A 24,737-nucleotide genomic window follows, 5' to 3' on the forward strand; every position below is an offset into this window, starting at 1 on the left:
TTTTGTACTGGTTGTTTTAGCAGCAATGTACACCCACAGGCATGCTCATTTTTCTTGGAATAACAAGGATGTGGAATAGATATTTCCCTAGACTTCAAAAGTTACCCAAGCAATCACATATGTGACAGCAATTGAAACTGAGTTCCAAGATCCTACTCACACATGTAATTAAATATACATTCCATCTGGATACTGACTGAAGTGCAAATGCAGGAAATGCAACACATGGCTAAACGCAAGAAGTGGCAGACCCCATGTTAGGAAAAATCCCGTCATAGTAGAGGTGGTGATGGTGAAACTGATTCTAGTAGCTACACATTGCAATCAGTGTTTGTGAGACACACTAATAAACTTCAGATACAGCTTGCTTTTAGTCTAGCAAATGCATTTTTTCCTAAACCTATGCTGCCATCTGGTGGGGGAATCCATGTTTCTGTGAATCCCGGTAATTTCTGTAATTATTGAGAAAAATCCCAAACCTCAACCAGTGATTGTATTCCAAAAGGGAACTGAATAAAACTTGCAGAATCAGTAGAAGATTTCAAAGTTTTTTCCCCCTGATATTTGATGAGTATTTAAGGTTTTCAATATTTAAGGTATTATGTTAAATATGTAGTCAATGCAAATCACCCATCACTTTACTGGGTTCTAAAATACTGTCGAAATTATATGAATTCACAGAGAGGCAGAGTTTCTCCTAGACAGTCTCTGGCATTCTGCTTCTTAATTTGGATTCTTTGGTCTGCTTAATGCTATGGATCTTGACATCACGCAGAAAGGCATCCTGATAATCTTTGAATGTCACATTTTAAATAACACAACTCTGAACACACACCACTTCTGCAATAGAACTCATATGTCAGCAGTTGTGTCTTGACTAAGGTTCATGTTCAAGGTCAAAGTAGGAAAGTCTTAGAATGTTCCACAGTGGTGGTACGTTTTTCATTTCAAATCCAGTCTCAAAAGGAGAGGGGAATTATAAACAGTTTACCCAAGTATTTAAAAACAGATAACCCCCTTTTATTAGCAGTTAGTTCAACAGGACTTTACATTAGTGACACAGTTTTCAGAACCCAAAATGGAGTTCAAGTACAGATTAAAAATGAGGGGACAAATAAAGATTCTTAAAATAGTCCATTCCCCAATCTCCCCCCATCCAGAAAATACCCTTCCCCCCATGGGAAAATCATACAGAATCTCATGCAGAAATAAAAATGGGAACTGACAGAAGGCTCTTCCTTTTGTTAAGAACAATCACCAAAATAGAACAAAACATAAGGACAAGCATTGTTTCTTTTTAAAGCCCAGACTGACAAACTCTCAACAAGATTTACTCATCCAGGAAGAATAATGCCATACAACTCTCCCAGTGACCAAATGAGTTAGAGGAAAGACAGCTTGTTTTTCATGTAAAGTGCTGGCAAAAATCACAGTACTCTTTTGAGCCAGTCTAAATTTACTTTTTTTTTTTTATCCAAACGCCGTATAAGATTAGATCCCTTGTATTCGTGGCTTTGGCAGTGCAAATGAATGCTGGAGGTGGTTATCAACTGGACCCTAACTCAAGCATGTTATACATTTATAAAAAGCTTCTATACCAGTTTTCTAGTTGGGAGTTGCAGAAAGCAGTTCACAACGGTAACAGAATTTGATTGAACGTTCAGGGCAGTGGCTGCAGTACCCTCTGAACATTATCTATTAAAATAATTTGCCCAAGTCTCCCTTGAGGACCATCATATGCATCTGCCACATATGTAAGGGAGGCCATGGGTTTCCTGTCATTTAACATCTACATCTATGACAGTATGGGAGGGGGGGAAATCCACAGAGAAATGGTTCAGGATTGGGAGTCCTATATACAAATGCTCCTAAACTGCAAAGAATATTCCATCTACAAAGGCCATGGAAATATTCTCCAGACACCACCACCCTAAAATTGCTTGTTGTATTTGTTGTAGTAGATCACCTTCTCCCAAGCCATGTTGGCATCACAGGCAGATCCCACTTAGGGAGTGCAGCCTCTTCTTGCTTAATCAACCATGGCAACATGGACCATGTTCTGTTTTAGCAGTTGCAGAGGTACTGGGAGGAGGGAGGTATTGATGGTTCAGAGCTGACCCGCCCCCAGCCCTCTAGCAACTCTGTCTCCAGCAGGGGCCAGTGGTAATGGAAACAGTGGACCCCTTGTGGTATCACACTTGCACCTCCCTTCCTTCTACCACAACTGAGCAACTTCATTATTTTAATTGAAAATTCTTCTAAACCACGCTGGAAGCCAGCTTGCTCTATAAATGGACCAATTATCTGTGAGAGTATATCCATAATTCCTGAGTGCCAGCACTGAAGCAAGGGATGACCAACACAGCAACATGTCTGTGAAGCCATAAGTCCAGATGCTACCATCTTCTGGATACGTTTTCCTAACAGAACACAATTACTGCAGAAAAAACGTTATGTCCCCTTCAAACGAGTACTTTTCTGTATGGCAGAGTCTGCTCTTATCATCTCTTTGTTGACACTCTCCCATCGGAGGCTGACTCTCTTAGTGGTTTCTTGCAACAGCATTTCAATAGCCAATTCTACTGCTTCTACCAATTATAAATTTGTCTTTATGAATAGAAGCAACCCTGAAATGGTGGAGGATAAAAAGGTCTAGCAAGCTGCTTTTGTCAAGGTAGCTGTCACTTTCACTCACAGCAGTACAAAAGCTATGAAAAGCTTTGATCCTGTTTTTATCTGTATTAATTTTGCCCCAGGCCCAAAACAGCATTATTCTTTACACCAAACCAACAGCACACAGAAGTGAAGACTGTCCCATCTGAACAGCTCAATCCCATTGTACCTTTGAAGGCATGGCTTACTAGAACTGGTATTTGCAGATTCAATAATCTGTAACACAGCAAAGAAGACAGCAGCTGGATTCCATTTACAAAACCGCTAAGCTGTCCAAGAAAGGCCACATGAAAAATGCTTACGTGGGTGCTCTAATTGGATAACTTGGATTGCAGGTCCCTTTCTAATGTGAACACAACACATAAAAACTGAAGTGGGGCAGGCAGCTAAACTACAGAGTTACAGTTAAGTCACTGGCGCCCTGTAAAATTCCCATGATTTTTGCTATACTTCACCTCTCAGAATAATACATGCAGATGCTCAAGAATCGACTAGATGTGACTGTGGCAGATCTGCATATTTAAACATGCATCTACTCCAAACATGTATAATAAATGAATGTGTGTGTGGTTTATAAAACAGCAAAAGGGTGTGCAACTGAGGAATGCAGAACCATCACCTCCCTCTGTATGTCACCCTAGCCACACGTATGAGTCTGCTGACCTCCAAAGCCAGGAAGAGTGACTGGTGGCGGTAGGGAGGTAAGCTACAAGCAAGGAGAGGTTCTGCTCTCTTACGTCTGCATTCCAGCAGATGGCTTCAAAGAGGAGGGTGGGTAGGGAAGAAATGGGCTGAGCAAGGGAGGCACATGACATACAGCCTTTGCATTTTCTTCTAGGCAGCTCCCAACTGAAAGAAGATAAGTGCATCCAGGCAGGATTGTCTGGGAAGGGAGACTCTCTTGAGCACCAGCTTATTCCATTTCTATTACTGAGAACTTGCTGCTACAGAAGGCTGCATGCATGCATTTTATTAAATTTATTTTAAAAGGTATTGCCTTTTTAAAAGATTGTTGTTGTTAGTTGCCCACCACACTGCTATTCACATTTACTTTTCTACTGTATCCTATACTAGCTACATACTTCTTGTTGGTATTGTTATTTATTTAATCTGGTTTCAATTAGATCTCATGAAAGGGAATCCGCAATTCCAGATTGATCCATGAGGTGGAACTCCTGCACAGTATGACGGAGAAAACCATGTAGAAAGGCAATAGTTCCAGAGACCTAAAGAAGCAAACACAAAATGGAGGCTTGTGGCAATCTGAAGACTAACTTATTTACCACTAGCCACTAGCCTGCTGAAGTGCTAAATGCAGTGGGTTCTAGTGGCCTCTCTGGTTCCGTGGTGGCCTGGCCCCGTCAAGCCACCCGGCCGCCTCCCTGTCCCGAAGGCGGCAGGATGGAGGTGCGTTGGCAACAGGGCTGGCGAGCACTGTGGGCTGCAGGCATCTATCTTACCTTGGAGGTGGTGGCGGGTCCTCAGTGGCAGCTCCTGCCACTGCTAGTGCCGCTGCCTTGTTGGAGTGCTGCCGCCTCTGCCACGTTGCCTGGCCCTTCAAGAGCTCTCTGTGGGTGGCAGCGGCGGAGCATGTGCAACAGTGGCAGCAGGCCTCCAGGGTCAGTGCCGCCTGCAAGTGGGCGGTCCGGGCGGGTCAGCTGTCGGCACCGCCGCCTCCGCCACCTCATCAGGCTGTCTGATGGCCCTGTGCAAGTACTGTCTGATGGCCCTGTGCAAGTTGGAGTGCGTGCGTTGGGTGCACTGGGCTGGTCGGCTGCCACTGCCAGCACTGGCACTTGTGCAGTGGTGGTGGCTGGGTCGCCGTGTGTGGCAGCACGGCCACAGGCGGGCCCTCCTCGCTGGCTCGGCTGGCTGCTGTGGTCCAGCACTGCCGCGTGGGTAAAGCAGGTGCACCGGCGGCACCAGGCGGGTGGCACAGCAGAACACGGGAGATGTGCTGGTGGCGGCAGCCAGGAACGTCTGCGAGGTGAGGACAGCTACAGAGGACGGGAGCTCTAGGGGCTGGCCCAATCATGGTGCAGCCAGAAAAGCTGGCCGCACCGATTGGCCCATATTCGAACTCAGACACCCGGGACACGCTCCAACCGTGGCCAGTTTACCAAATATTAAGAGGACCAAATGGATGATGGCATAAGCTTTGTGACCTAGAGACCATTACATTAGGAAGATACTATGGGAAAGGGAAAGAAGCTGACTGAAGATGGCTGAGAAAAACTGAATGAAGAGAATTAAGTGAGCTGGGGGCAGGGGAGGCAAGAGAAGAATAAGCATGTCTTCAAACTTCAGAGTGGACCTGCAACTGTTTCAAGATAAGACCTGCGCTTAGGAAGAGGCTTGTGTTCAGATGGGGAATTGCTCTTCTGGCTCACAGGACAACTGCTACTGTGAAGCATTTCTATTCCTGAAGACTCCTGAAAGATCTGCTCAATTGCCCATCAAGGCCAGGATCCTATTCCCCACAGCAAGGAGCCAAATGACTCCAGGATGCCCCATAATGGATGGATGAAGGCAATTTAATGAGATAATCTGTGGTCTTCTATTCTCTAACATAAGCAGTGGGGGGCGGGGGGAGCCTTCTCTGCTGAACTCTTCAGTCCCTGGTCTATAAAACTCCTTCCACTGGCCTTTACAACCAAGCTGTGGGTTACAATTTACAGAATTGCCTGAGTTTGGATCTAATAGGAGGCAGAGTAACTACATTTTCTAGTTCATTCAACCACCCCCTGCACAGCACTGAAAAGAAAAAACAAAAACAAGTTAATCAGTGCTTCTTTCTTCTCAGATCTAAGGTTCTCAGCTTCATATGAATGAGTCTTTCCTTCCTTCAATAAACAAATGTATTAGAATGGATAAGCCAAGTGACAAAATCACTTATGGTTCTGCTTAACTTGTCACTTTGGCCAAAATGAGAAAGATAGAGGTAACGGCCAACTGTAAATATATCTGAAGAATTTTACCATCAGCTGCTTGCCTGCTAATTGTTCTATGGACACTCCTGGAAAAACAGCCAAGGCTAACTTGTTAGCAGAACATGTCACTCAGTCAAGAAGGGGCCCTGATGGAAAATACTGGAAAAGCAAAGTCCACGCACATCCTTTAAAAGTTCTTCTGAAACACAAACATGAGGGAGATCAACCAAATCTTATCCACCCAAAAAAGGGGGAGAAAATAAAAACACAGGACTTGAAATACAAACTATGGGCACCCAAAAAGTGCTCACATAAGTAAGTTATTAAAATACTGTATCGTTTAGTTCTCAAGAGGTTCAGTGTTCTTAATCTTTTTGGCAGCCATTAGCCCAATGCCTAGACGTTTTGCGTTTTTGAGCTGGCAGGCCATATGCTAAAAGGCAGCAAGGATACAGGATGGCCTCAGTCTTTTACCACAGGAAATACCACTCACATTCTTTTAAAAAATTGTGACTACAGACAGGGATGGTTAGTGGGACATATCCAGACAATCCTCTTCCGAAATAATTTGCTAGGCGAGTACACAGTGTCCCCCCTCCCGCCATTATTCCTTATCTCCATTCCCCCCAACCCCAAAATAAAAAGATGGAGATGAATAATCCATCTGGGATAACCTAAATATTGCCAGCACCAGCGTCTTTCAATATCATCATCACCTTGTATAAAACAAAAAACACCTCTTTCAGCTAAGAATTCTACACAGCTATACTGCCTCGGTCCAGTCTGGGTTTGAGCCCAAATTGCATAATTGGGTCCATGCTTGCAGCAGGGTCCTCATCTGGCTCAGACTTCATACAACGTACGTTGTCAGTCTCCTCCTAAACTCACATGGCACAGCAGTTTATCCCAAAGTGGCTCCCAGGAGTTCTGTTGCCATCATCTGATGAGAGGAATCACTTGCTGTAATACTATTTCAGAAGAGGGAACTGAAATGCGGAGGAGAAAGCAGATCCTCTGTGAATCCTCACCACCAAGAAGTGCCAGTACAGACTAGGAAGCATCCTTGACACCAGCTGTAAAAGCATAACTCCTGGGGAAACTGGAAGAGATCTGCAGAATGCTGACTCGGGGGCATGGCTAGTCAACTTCTTCCAAGCCGCAATCTCAGCTTTTCCCCTGAAGACCTTGAATGGATATTGCTCAAAATGCTGCTTCTTCCTGGGTTGTGTATTCCACACCCTACCGTGTCATTTCAGCTCAGCATTCAGGTTTGAGATCCTCTTCATGAACTCATTCTACTATTGCTCAATACAAGAAATACAAAGTGGCTATCTAGTGTTCTGAAGTTCCTCCCGCAGCCAAGTTGGCAGAGTCTGGCCCATTTTGTACAGTAGCTTGGATAGCTCTATGTTGTGGTCCCGGTAATAGTCCCTCAGGAAAGCTCTCGACTGCAAGGGGGGAGGGAAGAGAGAAAGAACAAAAAAAGCAACTGAACGGCAGGGTCACAAGGGCCACCTCACACATTATGCAGAGCAATTCCAAGCTTATTACCAAGTCTATGAACAAGTATAATCAACCAATCACAGTTCTCTAACGTTTTTTGTAGCACTCACACTTTACATCTTTAGGGTAACAGCTAAAAAAAATTAAAGTGTGAAGTGCCCCTAAAATAGTAAATCTCACAGAATAGTTAGTGCAACTTTTCTACTGAAAGGGTAAGCACAAAAGGGAAAGGTTTTAGTCTGATTTAACCTCACCAACCCAACATCCAGCATTAAGCCCATTAATGGTTACTGCTAGAAGCACAGATGCCTCTCCCTGTGGCAAGTGCAAGATTTTTAAAGCATTCTGAACGCCTGAATGTGTCCATGTGCACGTGTGTGTAGGGAGGGATTGTGGCTCAGCACCTGTTTTGCATTCAGGAGGCCCCAGGTTCAATCTCTGGCATCTTCAGTTGAAAGAATTAGGTAGCAGAAGATAAATAATTTGTTATTATTTAAGAAATAAATAATTTATTAATTTAAATATAACATTGCGGAGGGATACATGGAACAACCTAACATAACACAGTCAAAAATAACATCAACAATAATCCAACAGTGGTTCTGAATCTTAATCAGCAGCAATAGAACAGGAATGGTAACTTAGAATAGGCCCCCAGAGAGGTCAGACTGGTTCAGGGCATGGATGTCTGAGTGGGGACCTATGGATGTTGTTGGGTTTGGTCGGTCTCAGGCAAATGCCAGGTGGAGGAGCTCCCTTCTGCAGGTCCTGCAAAATTGTGGGAGTTCAGGCAGGGCCCTGATCTCTTCAGAGAGTTCATTCCACCAGGTGGGGGCCAGGACAGAAAAAGCTCTGGCCCCTGTTGAGGACCAACATGCTTGTTTGGGGCCAGGGATCACCAGCCAGTTGGCAGTGGCAGAGCGTAATGCTCTTTTGGGGGTATAGGCAGAAAGATGGTCTCTCAGGAACACTGGGCCCAGACCGCATATGGCCTTGAAGGTAAGAACCAAAACCTTAAGCCTGATCTGGAATTCAATTGGGAGCCAGCTGAATTGTTGAAGTATAGGCCGGATGTGGGATCTCCACAGTGTATTGGTGAGAATCCTGGCCAAGGGTTCTGAACCAATTGCAGTTTCCAGGTCAAGGATAAAGGTAGGCCTGGGTAGAGTGAGTTGCAGAAATCCAGTCTAGAGGTGACGGTTGCATAGATCGCAGGTGTTCTGGTGACAAGTAGGGAGCTAGTAGATGGCTTGGCGTAGATGGTAGAAGGCCTGCCGTGCTACTTTCGTGACCTGTACCTCCATGGAGAGGGAGGCATCTAGGATCACACCCATGTTTCTGGTGGAGCGGGCTACTGTTAGACACACTCCATCCAGGTTGGGTAAGTGCGCTTCCTCGCTTGGTCCCTTCCTACCCAGCCACAGAACCTCTGTCTTTAAAGGGTTGAGCTTCAGACGACTCTGCTTGAGCCATTTCGTCACTGCTTCCAGACATCTGGCTAAGGTTTCTGGGGGGAATTGGGGCGGTCATCCATCAGGATAAAGAGCTGGGTATCATCTGCATATTGGTGGCAACCCAGCCAAAACCTCCATTGTTCTTAGGAGCCATGATAAGCATGGGTCTAGTGAGCAAGTTATGAAGAGAACATTTCATGCAAAGTTGGGTATGATAAGGGACCAAAATGGTAGGGACCTCACAGAAGCAGAAGAGATTAAACAAAGGTGGCAAAATTATACAGAACAACTATACAAGAGCGAGCTTAACATCCCTGATGACCACAGTGGGGTAGTTACTGACCTGGAGCCAGACATCCTGGAATGTGAAGTCAAATGGGCCTTAGGAAGTCTGAGCAACAATAAAGCTAGTGGTGGTGACAGCATTCCAGTTGAACTATTCAAAATCTTAAAGGATGATGCAGTAAAAGTGCTACACTCAATATGCCAGCAAATTTGGAAAACTCAACAATGGCCACAAGATTGGAAAAGGTCAATTTACATTCCAATCTTAAAGAAGGGCAATGCCAAAGAATGTTCAAACTACCGCACCATTGCACTAATTTCTCATGCTAGCAAAGTTATGCTCAAAATACTACAAGCTAGGCTCCAGCAATATGTGGACCGAGAACTTCCAGAAGTACAGGCAGGATTTCGAAGAGGCAGAGGAACTAGAGATCAAATTGCCAATATACGCTGGATCATGGAGAAAGCTAGGGAGTATCAGAAGAACGTCTACTTCTGCTTCATTGACTATGCTAAAGCCTTTGATTGTGTGGAGCACAACAAATTGTGGCAAGTTCTTAAAGAGATGGGAATACCAGAGCATCTTATTTGTCTCTTGAGAAATTTATATGCAGGTCAAGAAGCAACAGTGAGAACTGAACATGGAATCACGGATTGGTTCAAAATTGAGAAAGGAGTTCGGCAAGGCTGTATACTGTCGCCTTGCCTATTTAACTTGTATGCGGAGCACATCATGAGAAAGGCGGGATTAGAGGAGTCACAAATTGGGATCAAGATTGCAGGGAGAAATATCAACAACCTCAGATATGCAGATGATACCACTCTAATGGCAGAAAGTGAAGAGGAACTAAAGAGCCTGTTGATGCGGGTGAAGGAGGAGAGTGCAAAAGTTGGCTTGAAACTCAACATCAAGAAAACAAAGATCATGGCAGCCGGCCCTCTCAATTCCTGGCAAATAGATGGGGAAGAAATGGAGATAGTGACAGATTTTATTTTCCTGGGCTCCAAGATCACTGCAGATGGGGACTGCAGCAAAGAAATTAAAAGATGCTTGCTCCTGGGGAGGAAAGCTATGGCAAATCTAGACAGCATCCTAAAAAGCAGAGACATCACCCTGCCAACAAAAGTGCGTTTAGTCAAGGCTATGGTCTTCCCAGTTGCAAAGTATGGCTGCGAAAGTTGGACCATAAGGAAGGCTGAGCGTCAAAGAATTGAGGCTTTTGAACTCTGGTGCTGGAGAAGACTCTTGCGAGTCCCTTGGACTGCAAGGCGAACAAACCGGTCAGTCCTAGAGGAGATCAACCCTGACTGCTCTTTAGAAGGCCAGATCCTGAAGATGAAACTCAAATACTTTGGCCACCTCATGAGAAGGAAGGACTCCCTGGAGAAGAGCCTAATGCTGGGAGCGATCGAGGGCAAAAGAAGAAGGGGATGACAGAGAATGAGGTGGCTGGATGGAGTCACTGAAGCAGTAGGTGCAAACTTAAATGGACTCCGGGGAATGGTAGAGGACAGGAAGGCCTGGAGGATCATTGTCCATGGGGTCGCGATGGGTCAGACACGACTTCGCACATAACAACAACAACAAGTGAGCAAGTGGTTGGCCTTGTTGCTGTTAGCATCCTGTCCAGCTAGTGAGAGTCGTCTGAAGTAACTCAGTGTTCCCTCGAAGGACGGCCAAGGGGCCTCTAGTTCGCTTTCTGTGTTGAGGGAAGGTAAAAATCTAATAAATAAATAAATAAACATAATCTAAATTCTCCCAACCAATATGCCAGACAAGGGGGTTTTAATGTCAAGGAGCTGATCTTTCCATCTCCCAGTGGTGATGCCAGCATTTCTTGGTGGTTATTTTGGGCCCCAACCATAAGCCTGGTTGAACAGCTCCATCTTGCAGGCCCTGTGGAACTCATTAAGGTCCTGTAGTGCCCTGATCTCCTTTGGGAGAGTATTCCACCAGGCTGGGGCCCTGGTCAAGGGCAATCTCACCTCCTTTGGGCCAGGGATCCTGAGCAGGTGTTGTTCTGAAGATATTAATGCTCTTGGGGGGAAATAAGGAAAGAGACAGTCCCATTAATTCACTGGTCCCAGACCAGTTGGGCTTTGAAGGTTAGCACCAAAACCCTGAACCTGATTCAGTTTCCAATCTCGAGCCAATGCAGCTGGGAGAGCACTTGTATCAGATGTGCCCCTACTGGTTCCCAGTAAGGACTAGGGCCACTGCATTTTGGACCAGCTGGAATTTCCAGACCAGTCTCAAGGGAAGTCCTGCATACAGCGAGTTGCAGACATCTAGTCTAGAGATGACCATCGCATGCATCACACTGGCTAGGACCAGAGGACCTCCATCTTGGCTGGATTCAACTTCAGCCAACTCTGCTTGAGACAGTCTACCATGGCCTCCAGACACCAGGCCAGCCTATCAGGTGGTGTTGAGATGGTCATCCATTAGCAGAAAAAGTTTGGTGTCATCAGCACACTGATGGCAACCCAGCCCAAAACTCCAGATCAGCTGGGCGAGGGGGTATATATGTTAAATAACATCAGGGAAAGTATGGTTTCCTGTTGGATTCCACAATTGAGGGCCCTTTGTTAGGACATATCCCCTGATGCCACCCTCTGTCCCTGACTTTAGAGAAAGGACTCCAGCCATTTAAGGCTGTGCCTCCAATCCTGATATTGGCTAGATAGCCAATGATGGGTCTGGAGGGGGTAGGAAGGAGAGAGGCCTGGGTGGGCATGTATACAGTTATACATAGGCCTGGGTGGGCATGTATGTGCTTCCCAACCACATTCCACATGATTGTGCCACTTCTGGGGTTTCTCAAAGTCTGAGGAAAGTTTCAGGGGGTTCTCAAGGGTAAAAAAGTTGAGAAAGGCTGATCTAATGAGATATACCATCCAGGAAGCACACATGTAACTAGGAAGCATGTCATCTGTGCCAATTCTGTTAGGCTGATGGACATGTATTTTAATTGGTTTTCAAAAGTCTGAAACTCTTATTATTATTATTATTATTATTATTATTATTATTATTATTATTATTATTATTATTATTGGATTTCTAGCCCACCGCTCCCCTAAGGCTCGCGGCGGATGACAGCATATAAAACCCCCATAAAACCCCTAATACATAAAAACTGATGGCGGCGGAACTATCAGGGAAATCAGGGGTCACTGGTGATGCAGAGGGTCTTTTCTGGACCCAAATCTAAACATCTGTCTCCTAGTATATCTGTAAATTCAATTTACTGCACAGGAACTTACCTGTAACCACTGTTCATCGAGTGGTCTTCTGAGCAGCCACATATAGGAGACTCCATGATTGCAGACTAGCCATGGAGAAAAGCTTTCATGAAGAACTACCTAGGCTTTGGCATGAAGAAAACATTGCTAGACCTGCAGGACCCCGCCAGTTACCGCCGAGTCTCGCATCTTGCATTTCTGGGAAAGGTGACAGAGCGGGCTGCGGCAGACCAGCTTCTAGCATTTCTGGAGAAAACCTCGGCCCTTGATCCATACCAGTCTGGCTTCCGACCTGGCCATGGGGTGGCGACCGCACTGGTCACCCTGACGGATGATATCCGGTGCCAGCTGGACCAAGGTGGTTCCACCATACTCATACTCTTAGATCTGTCAGCCGCATTTGAGGTGGTTGACCACAAGATATTGGCACACCGCCTTGCCGGAACCGGAATAAGAGGGACTGCACTACAATGGCTGGTCTCCTTTCTCCGGAACCGGACGCAGAGAGTTGCAGTGGGGGATGAGTTATTGGAACCCTGAGGGCTCCCATGTGGATTCCGCAGGGGGCGATACTCTCCCCCACACTTTTCAACATCTATATGCGCCCAGCTGGTCCAGGGCTATGGGCTGGGATGTCACCAATATGCAAATGACACCCAGCTCTACTTCCTAATGGATGGCCGGCCGGACTCCCCCCAAATACATTCGCCAGTTGTTTGGAAGCAGTGACTGGATGGCTCAGGCAGAGTTGCCTGAAACACAACCCCTCCAAGATGGAGGTCCTGTGGCTGGGTAGAAGAGGGCCAGATCAGGAAGCGCACCTCCCATGCCTGGACGGAGTGCAATTAACACTTGCACAAATAGGCAGGAATTTGGGCATGATCTTTGATGCTTCCCTTTCCATGGAGGCTCAGATCACAAAAGTAGCCCGGACGGCATTTTTCCATCTTTGCCAAGCCAGACTACTAGCGCCCTACCTGTCCTCAGATCACTTAGCCACAGTGATCCATGCAATGGTCACCTCCAGACTAGACCACTGTAACTCGCTCTACGTGGGCCTGCCCTTGTCTTTGACCCGGAACTTACAATTAGTACAGAATGCGGCTGCTAGGGTCCTCACTAGAACACCTTGGAGGGCCCACATTCAGCTGGTACTCCGACATCAGCACTGGTTACCAATTTGTTCCCGGATCAATTTCAAGGTTTTGTTCTTAACCTTTAAGGCTACACGTGGCCTGGGTCCTGCCTACCTACGGGACCGCTTGGTTGCTTATGCCCCCCACAGGGCCCTTCGCTCTGCGGGCGCAAACCTACTGGTGGTTCCAGGCCCTCGGGATGTTCGCCTGGCCTTGACCTGGGCCAGGGCTTTTTCGGCCCTGGCCCCAACCTGGTCGATTGAGCTCCTGGAAGAGCTAAGGGGCCTGCCGGAGTTAACAACTTTCCGCAGGGCCTGCAAGACGGAGCTCTTCCACCAGGCATATGGTTAAGGCCAGGGCGGGCGGTCCCGACATTAGATCTGGGCTCCCTGGGTTCATCTGAATGATCTGATTGCCTCACTCCCATATTAGCAACCTGATGTCCCCTGGCTAACGTGGGGTGGTTTGGGGGGGTTAGTCGGATTAGTTAGTGCTTGCCTGTTGCCTAACATTGATAGTCTGAATTGGTTTTAATGGTTTTAACTATGGGTTTTATTGTAATTTTTGTCATGTAAACCACAGTGAACCTAAGGAAACGGCAGTATAAAAGTTTAATAATAATAATAATAATAATAATAATAATAATAATAATAATAATAATAATAATAATAATAATAATAATAATAATAATAATAATTTTCTTCCCCAGCAAGTCTAGTCATCTGCCCTCCTTATTGAGGGGGAGATGTATGGCTCCCAGCTCTTCTTCCCTGGCTGGGAGGGCCTCTGATACTATGCACTTGAGGATGTCTGAAAATAAAGTCACAGCCTTCTTCCTTGATTCCGCAGAGTTTTTCTAGTTTCTTTGATGATAACTGGAGCTGAGGCTGATTTAGCCCAGATGGCCAATGCTATGTCCCCTGTACTAAAGGAAGTACCACAGGATCTGAGCCAGGAGTGCAAAGAACATTCATTATAGGGTCAGATGGATGAGGTTCTGACGCATTGAACTCTAGACCCTTTACCATTCAGATCTCAACTCCTAGTAAAGACTGACAGTAAGGACAGATGATGGAAAGACTGACTATTCTGAGCCAGGGAGCAAGACTGTGGCTAAGGGGATCGTCTGTTCCAAGAGAAGCTTGAGCAACATCCAGATGATGGTATTGGGTTGGGCTGGCTCTTTGTGGGCATTTGGCCCTCTTTTTAGCCTTTTTCAGGGGTGATTCCAATACCATCCTTGGGGCGGAAGCGTGAGAGCGTGGCTCCGATAACTAAGCTGAAGTCACCAAATGAGTCCTTGTGAGGTCCAGTTTTCCCCACAAGAGTCTGGAGCATCCAAGGCTTTTACCCACAGCACAACTTTAAGTCTTGCCACTCTTTTGTGTGCTTTGGAAGCCAGCTGGGTGAACTTGGGCTCACCACAGCACTGATAAAGCTGTTCTGATCAAGCAGTGATATCAGGGCTCTCTCAGCCTCCTCTACTCCACAGGGTGTCTGATGTGGGGTGAGGAAAGGGAAGGTGACTGTAAGCCGCTTTGAGACTCCTTTGGGTAGAGAAAAGTGGCATATAAGAACCAGCTTCTTCTTCTTCTTCTTCCTCTTCTTCTTGAAACCGATAAGAATGGCCCACACAGCTCCTCCCTACTGCTCACAAGGTTTTCATATCTCTCACTGTACTATTACCTCAGAAACACAATTCTCATGCTGATAGTCAAATGTGAATGGAGTGTATGTTGTACAAAACAGTGGAAATCAGACTCCAGCAGTCACTCAATTAAATCAAACTTCACATCTGCAAAAAAGTATGAGCAGGAAGAGATCTTGGAAGTTTTCCTTATACTTACATCTATATCCATCTCTGGATATTTCCTTCCTTTACTTTTCCCCAAGCACTTGGTTTTTCCACCTTCCAGTAATTGGCACCAGAATCCTTTCTTGGGATCAAACCTGCAATGAAAAAACCCAAAGAAAAATGAGCAAGCAAACTCACTTGCCCGCTGAGGCCTTAAAAAAAGAAAGAAAATAGGGCAATTTGCTGTTACATAACAAATGCAGAAATTAAAGCTATGTTGGATTGTGATACATGGCAATAACCCAGTGCAACAGGGCTAGAGAACAACTGAGACAAAAAACAAAATAAAATATCACCACAATTTTACCAGAGTTATGAGTCCTATCATTCACCCATGTTTGTTCAATTGAACAAAAGTATAAAGACATTTGAAAGAATGCTACAAAACCTATCACAAGTTAGAGCTTGGTACTGATTTTGTTTTTTGCTATGGCAGGAAAGATATTCCCATGCTTTAAACATTTGTCTTTCTGGACTATCCTACTAATTTCATAGAGATTTCTCAAAGAGCTGAGAGCAAAAGCAGAGACTGCGGTTAAACTACTTAATTTAGAAGCTTCTCCTCCCCTAAATTGATACATACTGTGTAATCAGCTTTTATTTTTCAAAAAAACATTACTTATCACTTAATTGCCTTTTAAGTATTTCTTCTGAAGCTTTCAATGCCACTAGATTTACAAGTACTGCACATTTTCTTTTCAAGCCAGCTATCAGCTATTTTATAGTAACATTGTTATACATCCAAAACTAACTGATAGACTAAGTTGACATCTGTAAAAAGGAAAGAAAAAAAGATGCTTTGCAGCAGGCAGCAAAATGTACAACTGCCAACATTCAGAGCAATAGCAATCAACACACAGCCACATTCTCCCCCTCCCCGCCTTGTCCATGCTTTTTATTCAGAAACAAGTCAAGAAGTCTAGGGATTTAAAAGAAGGAAGTGTCCGTGAGTTCTAAGGCTACAGGAAGTTATTACATGCAAAGTCTGCTGGGTTGGTGGCACTTTCCCTCATGAAGAGTGGAACAATCAACCCTTTCACTGGTCATTGCTTCCCCCAAATTACTGGAATTCAATGTCTTCTACCTTTGTAACCTTCATTTCAAGTACAGTGTAGCAATCTTTAAACCACTGTTTAGACATCTCTTTGCCTACATGACTGTTGTGTTGCCTCAGATAGGTTTATTGTTTGCTTGCATTGTTTTCCAGTTCTTTAGTCCTAGCAATACTGAATTATTCAGTTTATATTAGTGATCTCAGTTGTCTGAATGAATTGTTTTCATCACCCTTTGTAATCTGCCTTGAGTCTCCGTGAGAAAGTCAGGCTATATTATTATTATTATTATGACCCTTCATCCCATACACTGATAGGAATCCACAACTTGCATACATATGAAATTATTCAGAACGGGACTGCTTGGTGTGCATCTGTAGTACAGAACAAGAAGCAAGTGAACTGCTCCCCTTTGCTGCCTTTTTTGATTTCCAGCTTGGCCCCTCTCAAAACACCTTTACAGGGGAAAAAGAATTGCTGTATGCATTTTGGCCCTAATTATGGTTTGAATTATACGTAACATAACTTTATGAACTAAGTATGCTATTATTGCCCTATGATTTCAGTGTACAATGAATTTAGCTCTCTCCTATCCTGAAAAGCCATAATAGTACTTGGACAGGCAGGACAGAAAAGCCTCAGAACTATATTTGTACCCCAAACAGGGGAGGAAGTCTAGATTCTAGGACTACGATTACATCTCAAAGTAAAAGCTAAATAAGCAGGAAGAAAATTCACTGGGCTGGAAGAAGTGTGTGGAGGGAGGGAGGGAGGGAGGGAAGTTATCCACTTGAACAGCCACAAAAATTAAAAGGACTGAAGCAGCTCAAGGGGAAATGATGGAAGGACTCACGCTAGAGTTTTGTGGTAGTCTATGATGTTTGTTACCCCGAGAAATTTCTGGACTGTTTCCATCACCTTGGCTGGTTCTGTGCGTAGCAGCTTGCCATCCAGAACAAGAATCTGAAAAGATAAACACACACACACAGGAATCCTATGAAATTGGCTCACTAAATTCAACTTGAAGCTTCAAATAAACCAGTCACAAGTACAAAGCACCCACTGAAAGCCATCTCCTCTCCTCAGTTATACATGATAGCAGAACTTGTTGATAACCCAGCTTTCCACTGCTCCTCTCCTCACTGGAACAGGAGGGAACGGGCAATATCAAGGCTCAGTATATCATGAAGCTAACTTTCCATATCTGCCTTCCTTCCTCAATAGATCAAGTCTGACAAGTAGTTTTTTTTTTAAGTATGCATATGCATTTTTTTTATGTCAGACACATCTTCTGGCGCACCTCATCAAATGAAAAAGTAGACGTCCCACCCATGAAGTGTGCTAGAAGATGAGGAGGGCCCAGCAAGCAGCCACTCCGGACCCTGGGGCCTGGGCAGCCGCTGCATGACCCACGGAGGCTGAGGCAGTGGTTGCCCCCCCCCAGGCTTTGGCCTGGGCAGCCGCTGCCTGACCTGTGGGGCACTGAGGCAGACGCTGCCCCACCTCCCAAGATGTTTACAGCTGCCAACTGGCTCCTGGGGCCTGAGCAAGTGCTGCATAACCTGCGGCCACCAAGGCAGAGGCTGCCCCGCCCCTGAGGCCTTCACAGCGGCCATGCCGGCCCTGGAGGTCTAGGCAGCTGCTGCGTAACCCACAGGTGCCGAGGCAGCAATGCAGGAGCAGGTAAGCAGGATGGGGCAAGGGAGAGTGTTTGTGTGTGTGCACATGTTTGCTTGAAAGGAGGGCAAACAACAGGTAAAGGGGGAAATGGAAAGGAGGAAGGGGAGGGAGTCTCTGTGTGCCTGTGTTTGTGAGTGAGGGAGGGGGGAAGATACAAGGAGGAGATTGGGAAACCAACAGGTAAGGGAGGCTATGTTTGTGTGAATGTTTGCGAGGGAAGGAGGGGGCCCTGACCAAGTCGCTCCAAGCAGGTATGTACCCCCCTTCCCTCTGAGAGTCAGACTGTCAAGACAATTTATTTTACATACCTAGAATAAGAGCATTGTTATGAGCATTCATGGGGATCAGATGTCCCAGAAGCATGAGCTTATTGTTCTGCCCTGGTTCCGACACCAAAAGGGATTGGCAGCAACCATACCCATCCCACTGGGATTCCCATGGCAATAGCTCCCATGGCCTGTTGGGACCATTTCCCTCCTGCAGCTCTTAAGAGCCATTATTTGCAGCAGGCAGAGAAGCCCGCCAGCAGGCCAAGAGCCCTCTGGAAAAACTGGCTATCAGCAGCTCCAGGTAGGCTGTCGGGAAGGAGGTGCATGAGGATGATGTCTGCAGGCAACACCCACTGCCAGAAATCTAGTGTGGCTGGAGACATCTTTTGCATGCCCAAAGACACAGAATACAGGGGACAAGTGAGAGAAACTTGCCCTTTGACTGATGTCAGTTAATTTACTCTTCTGGGTAATCATGTGCCAGATCACAAATCTTTTACTGCACCAAAGAATATAAATTACTTAATTTTACAGCAGCCTCAAGCAAACAATGAATATTTCACATTTAGGATGATGGATGAGAAAGCTTAGGGAACTTGCAAAATATATATGTGTGTGTGTTTTTAGCAGTAAACTTTCTAAAAAGGGGGGGGATTTATGTTATGTCACTGAGTTTCAGTCTGAACACTTCAACAGTCAGAATTCTGCTTACATAGATGCAAAGTCTCCTGGGACACAATGAGACCAACTTCCAAATAAACAGATCAAGGCTGCAGTCCTATACATGCATCATTTCCATTGCATGTGTCCCTAAAGGGTAAATGACTCAGTAGTTCACCCAGCTAGCTACACGTGGAGGAAGTTCTCCAGATTAAAGGCCGCTGCTCTTAACTATGACACCAAGCTGGATCTCATCCTTAAGAACAATGGTTAATGCCTCATGTATTAACAATGTCTACCACCACACAGGTTTTGTCTCTGAAAGGCAAATTCTCTCACATTTGGTTTGTGAAGGATTAATATAGCACTTTTGCCCTTCCTACCTGGTTGGCATGGAAATTATTCAACCAGCGTTCAACGTGGGTTGCATACCAGCCTGGTACAAGGCAGCGGTTCTGTAAGGTGCGGAGCTTCTGCGAGGCCTCGCTCCCAGCTGTGATCACCTCGTGGAAGGTGTACTTCAGGGCAACTGGGTCATCGTGTGCTCGCTGGTGCTGTTGAGACAGCAGTTTAGAATGTATTAACTAGGAAAAGAAACCAACTGGAAGCTGTCGCCTACCTATTTCCTTTACATTAAAAAGTATCTTACTTCTAGGTCTAAAATGCAACACCACAGCAGGATTCAAGGGGCAGACTTCACGGCCACACAATAGGGAGGCTCACCTGGTACCAGGAGTAAGCACGATCTGCTGGGTTGATGAGAATGGTGATTATTTTAGCCTTGGAAAGGAGTGCGGCAGCCCGCCGTGGCGCCACTTCCGAGTCAAAGTAATTAGCACTCTTCTCAAAATAGAAGTCCGAAGTGGTGTTGGAAGGGATGGGGAAGAACTCCATGTACCTTAAGAGATGACAGCGGGAAAAGAGAAAGATGGGTGAAGGTTTCTGCTATTCCGCTAGTATTTCATTTCATATTGATACATCTGTGTTTGGATTCAACGATTCAGGAAATCATAACCCATCTCTATCTCAGAAGTATCCTGCATTTCTTTTTTTAAAACCTCTTATCAAAAGCCAGTGTGCATGTACACAGTTATTACAGAACTCAGTACTTCTGTATGAACCAGAGCATTTACTGAGAAAACCCCCAGAGGTCCTTTTACATGACCATGCCCTCTTCTTGAGATGACTGAGGTAGTGACTACAGAACCTTCTTGGTTGGGATGCAACATGCCTGGAACGCCTCTCCTCCTTGCAGTTTACACGATGCCTTCATGGCAAGCATTGAGATCCCACAATACTACTTTTATTACGGTTAAACTGTTTTTTTTTTGTTGTTGTTGTTAAGTACGAAGTCGTGTCCGACCCATTGTGACCCCATGGACAATGATCCTCCAGGCCTTCCTGTCCTCTACCATTCCCCGGAGTCCATTTAAGTTTGCACCGACTGCTTCAGTGACTCCATCCAGCCACCTCATTCTCTGTCGTCCCCTTCTTCTTTTGCCCTCAATCGCTCCCAGCATTAGGCTCTTCTCCAGGGAGTCCATGTGTATAATTCTGGCCCACTGGATTTGCTACTAGTTTATTGTGATGTATGTTTATTTCAGGTTAACTAACCTAGTGTAGTTTTATTGTATTTTTAACTTTTGTTTTTAAAAGGTCATTGTGGTTATTAGTCAGTTTTCCAACATTCATTTTGCTCAAGTAGAATTTTAAAAATTCAAATTAAAACAAACACTACTTTGCTTTCTTTAAAAATCACGGGTTGTGATTGAACGCAAAAAGTGAGAAGATCAATTATGATCAGCTCGTGTGGTATAGTGGCCACAGTGTCTGGGCTAGGATCTGGAAAAACTCGCGCCATGGGAGCTTGCTTGGTTCCGTCTCAGGCTCTCAACCTAGCCTACCTCACAGGGGTTGAGATGCAGATAAAATGGAGGAGAGGAGAACAACACAAGCTGCTTTGAGTCTCATTGGGAAAAGCACAGGGTATAAAAGAAGGTCAACAAGTAAAAATGTTACCTGACACTACTGAAAGGCAACTGCTGTCCTAGCAATGCAGCAAATACACAGGAACTGATAAACAGCAAACTGTTTGCTCTTGTTAGTCATCCATATGTTGGACACAACATGCATACTTTTTCTCATTTGCTCATGCTGAGGCCCATTAAAACAACATATGATTAAAAGACAGCATCAAGTAAGTTTGCTCCCAGTTTGGAGATCAGACAAAACATATCCAACCAGTTCTATGTGACAGACTTCTTGGGGTGCTCTGAACACCAAGGGGTGGGGGGAGAGCAGCCTGGCTATTCCAGCTCAGTACTGCTGCCATGGGGAAAAAAGGAGTTTCTTTCCCCCTGCTTGGCTTTTCTTGTATTTCCTAGCACCTGCAGCTAAATGCACTGAAATATTACCCAGCAGCAAAACAGCTTTTGATACAGTGCCATCGACAATTATTTCTAAACTCATCTGCAAGCCCCACATGTTGTACACGCACTGCTTCCCCCCTTCCTACCTGTGGGACCTGTGTAAAAAATAAAAACAAAGCCTACCAGTCAATGCCCTTGTGGTAGTTATGCCCATTGAAGAACTGGATCTCCTCAAAGGTCTCTGAGCTGGGGTAGTTGCTGCTCAGGTCAGGATGCATCCCCAGGAACAGATAGAGGGCTGTGGTACCTTTGTATAGAAGGGAAAGCAGGAGAGGGAAAATACACCAAATTGAGAACAAATTTGTCTTTTGGTCTGCCACACTTCTGACAGCCTATGTGATCTTCCAAGAACTCAAGAGGATTAAGGCATATCAAACTTTGCATATTTATCCCTGAGAGGCTGCCAGGAATTATTAAATCTCTTCTGTGCTCTTGCACTTCCCCCCTCCTGCCAGACCTTGCTCCCCATTTGCAATAAACGGCAGCAGTTCATCCCAGCCTCTGATCTACACGGTCTCTCTGAAAGTTCACCATTTTTCTGCCCTCATCCACAAAAATCTGATCCTCTACTTGAGCTTAGCATAATTATTTCAAGCCAGTTAAATGCTCTAGTCAGGTATCAACAAGCCAATTTATATCCACTGTTTCATATTTCCCCTCTATTGCCTCTATTACTTAACCATAAATAGGAAGGGTAGCAATATCCTAGACATCAGCTCTTATTCCAGGTTTACTATGGACCCTTCTTAATGGATATTGGATGTGGCCAATGGATTACTGAATGCCTGTGAAAACCAAGACAAAACAATTGTCCTTTCCTCCAATAGGTAGATACCCTAAACAGAGAGACAGACAACATTCCCTTCATATCCAACAACAAGTTCAGGATGAATGAAGGGGTTCATCAAAAGCACATAGAATGGTCCATACCTGTCTTCTGAGGGCCAATGATTAGCAGCTTGGGGAACCGATCACAGGTCTTCTCTTTGGACCATATGTCCTTGTGGCGTTTATCCTCACAAGGATCCTGAAGCATGCAAGGGATGATACCAAATACATGAGAGGGGTATTTCAAGTCACAAACTAATCAGAATCACAGAGAGCTGGAAGAGGCCACAAAGGGCCATCCAGTCTAAACCCCAGCTTTCTCGGAGACTTAAAAAACACACACTCCTGACAGGTGCTAATCTCATCTAATCTCCTCCTAAAAAGGAGACTCCACCCCCCTTCAAGGCAGCATAGTCCATCTATGAATAGCCCACACCCTATGAAAATGCTTTCTAATATTTAAGTGGAATTTCCTTTCCCATATTTTAACCCACTGCTCCTAATTCTTTCCTCTAAAGCTGCAGTAAAGAAGTCTACCTATATCACCCCTTGTCCTCCTCTTCTCCAAGTTACACTCACCCAGCTCTCTCAAGCTCTCCTTGTAAGGCATAGATTCTAAAAATTCTCATCTTATTTGAGCCATTCCAGTACAGCTTCCAGCCTGGCCATGGGGCAGAGAGAGCTCTGATTGCCACGAGACGACCTTCTGAGAAAACTGGACATATGAGGGTTGGTGCTGCTGGTTTGGGGCGGTGTCAGGTGGCAGCAGGCAGAATCGGCGGAATCGGCGGAACCATGACATTTGGCTGCTGCCAGATTGTTGTGCAGCTGCGCACGCCGTCCACACATGTGTGCGCACCGACCCTGCCACTGCACTTGGGGTCATGACATGAGGGCAGTTGAGAACCGCTGTCCTAAATGGTCTGGGATCGGCATACCTATGGGATCGCCTTTTCTACTACATCTCCCAAAGGTCTTCAAGATAATCTGACCAAAACTTGCTCAAGATCCCTGGACTTAGGGAGGTGCGACTGACCTCAACCAGGGTCAGGGCCTTTTCAGCCTGGGCCCTGGCCTGGTGAATGCTCTGCTGAGAGAGACCAGAGTCCTGTGGAACCTTAACCAGTTCCGCAGGGCCTGCAAGCTACAGCTGTTCCACCAGGCCTGTGGCTGAGGCCTTAATGTACAATCAAAAGGAGTTTGGCCTCACTACTGCAAACTGAAGGAAGATCTGCCTTCTAAGCATCTGACCCGCCACCCCAAAAAAAAATAGTTGGGGGCTACTGAAACAGAATGTGTTATGGAATTTATACATGACTAGAAATATAGCCCATTGCAGTCTGAAATGCAATGGGCGCTAGCAGCCCCCAGGAGTGAGAGTGGGTATTGGGGGGGGGGACTACCTGCAGTCCTTGCTGGAGTCCTGGGCTTTTGGCGGCGGCGGCCTGACGTTTGAGTCTGGTTGTTATGGGGTTGTTATGTATGAAGGCTGAATTTCACATTATATGTAAGAGTATGACTTGAAAATTTCTGAGAATATGCCTTGTAAAATTAACTAAAGGGGGGGGGGAATATGACATAATGAAACTGTGCCTGTTTTTGAAACATTGAAATCTCCTAATAAGTAGAAATCTTCATCTGGTTTGTGGGTGGCTTTCTTATCATAAGTACCAGCCACGTAATTATCAGATATATAGTGATGAAGAATCATGAAGGTGGTAGGGAAGTTGAATTCTTTCTGAGGCTTCATATGGAAATTTTTCCACTCTCTTTTTTGTTTTAATGGACACTGAATTGTTCTCAACATTCCACAAACATTTTCAGTACTTATCAAGCCATTTTCAAGGCTCCCCCCACCCTTTGATCTATCCACAAAGCCATATGTGGGTAGCTCCATTATACAGCTTTAGTAATCCACAAAAAAGCAACTACTGTTGTATTAGATATCGTGGTAATTGCCTTTTATCCAAACAATGAGTGATACGTGTTGTTAATCAAATTGAAAGTTGTCCTACTCGTCATTCAGTACTTCAACACGAACTCTATATTGGTGTTAACTGAGCTTAACAGGGCATAAAGAGCAGCTGCTGTGTCTCATTCACCCCATGGAAATGCCTCACTGGGTTAGGGGGTATTTTGTATTTTTATTTTTGCCAAAGGAAACAAAGAAATCCCTGTCCCAATTCTCTTCTTACCTTGTTCTTTCTGGCATCCACTGTGTTTGTGTGCAGCTGGGAAAGCAGGCAATGCTAAAGAGGTGATTGCAGAACAGATAAGGAACAATGACAACAGCTCCCTGCTACTTGGTGGGCAATCTGGTCAAATGCCTCATCAGAAGTTGCTGGAGTCACGCTGCCTTGCAGAGAGCCGTTTTAAGAACGTCTCCGAGGCCCGGGGAAGCTGATCCACGCCCTCCCCAGGGCTCGAAGAGCTTTTTAAAGTGGCAGCGCAGTTTTAAGAAGGTCTCCGAGCCCCGGGGAAGGCGATCCACACCTTCCCCGGGTCTCGGAGAGGTTTTTAAGGCGGCAGCAGAGTTTTAAAATGCTCTCCGAGACCCGGGGAAGGCGCGGCTCGGCTTCCCCGGGTCTCGGAGAGGTTTTTAAGGCGGCAGCACAGTTTTAAAATGCTCTCCGAGACCCGGGGAAGGCGCGGCTCGGCTTCCCCGGGTCTCGGAGAGGTTTTTAAGGCGGCAGCACAGTTTTAAAATGCTCCCCGAGACCCGGGGAAGGCGCGGCTCGGC

At 45.5% G+C, this 24,737-nt stretch overlaps 1 protein-coding gene across 1 annotated transcript in view; it reads right to left on the reverse strand.

Annotated features, from left to right (window-relative positions):
* Positions 1-998: 998 nt before the first annotated feature.
* NDST1 (N-deacetylase and N-sulfotransferase 1) overlaps positions 999-24,737 on the reverse strand; it is a 48,817-nt gene continuing 25,078 nt past the window's right edge. The window contains exons 8-14 of the mRNA XM_077326572.1: positions 22,100-22,196; positions 21,293-21,416; positions 19,464-19,638; positions 19,124-19,294; positions 16,985-17,094; positions 15,072-15,174; positions 999-7,051 (exon numbers count right to left, since the gene is read on the reverse strand). Coding sequence (XP_077182687.1) covers positions 6,932-7,051; positions 15,072-15,174; positions 16,985-17,094; positions 19,124-19,294; positions 19,464-19,638; positions 21,293-21,416; positions 22,100-22,196 — 900 coding nt within the window. The 3' untranslated portion in view covers positions 999-6,931. The remainder of the gene's footprint in view (positions 7,052-15,071; positions 15,175-16,984; positions 17,095-19,123; positions 19,295-19,463; positions 19,639-21,292; positions 21,417-22,099; positions 22,197-24,737) is intronic.

Source organism: Paroedura picta, chromosome 3 (genome assembly GCF_049243985.1).
Source record: "Paroedura picta isolate Pp20150507F chromosome 3, Ppicta_v3.0, whole genome shotgun sequence".
Lineage (NCBI taxonomy): Eukaryota > Metazoa > Chordata > Lepidosauria > Squamata > Gekkonidae > Paroedura > Paroedura picta.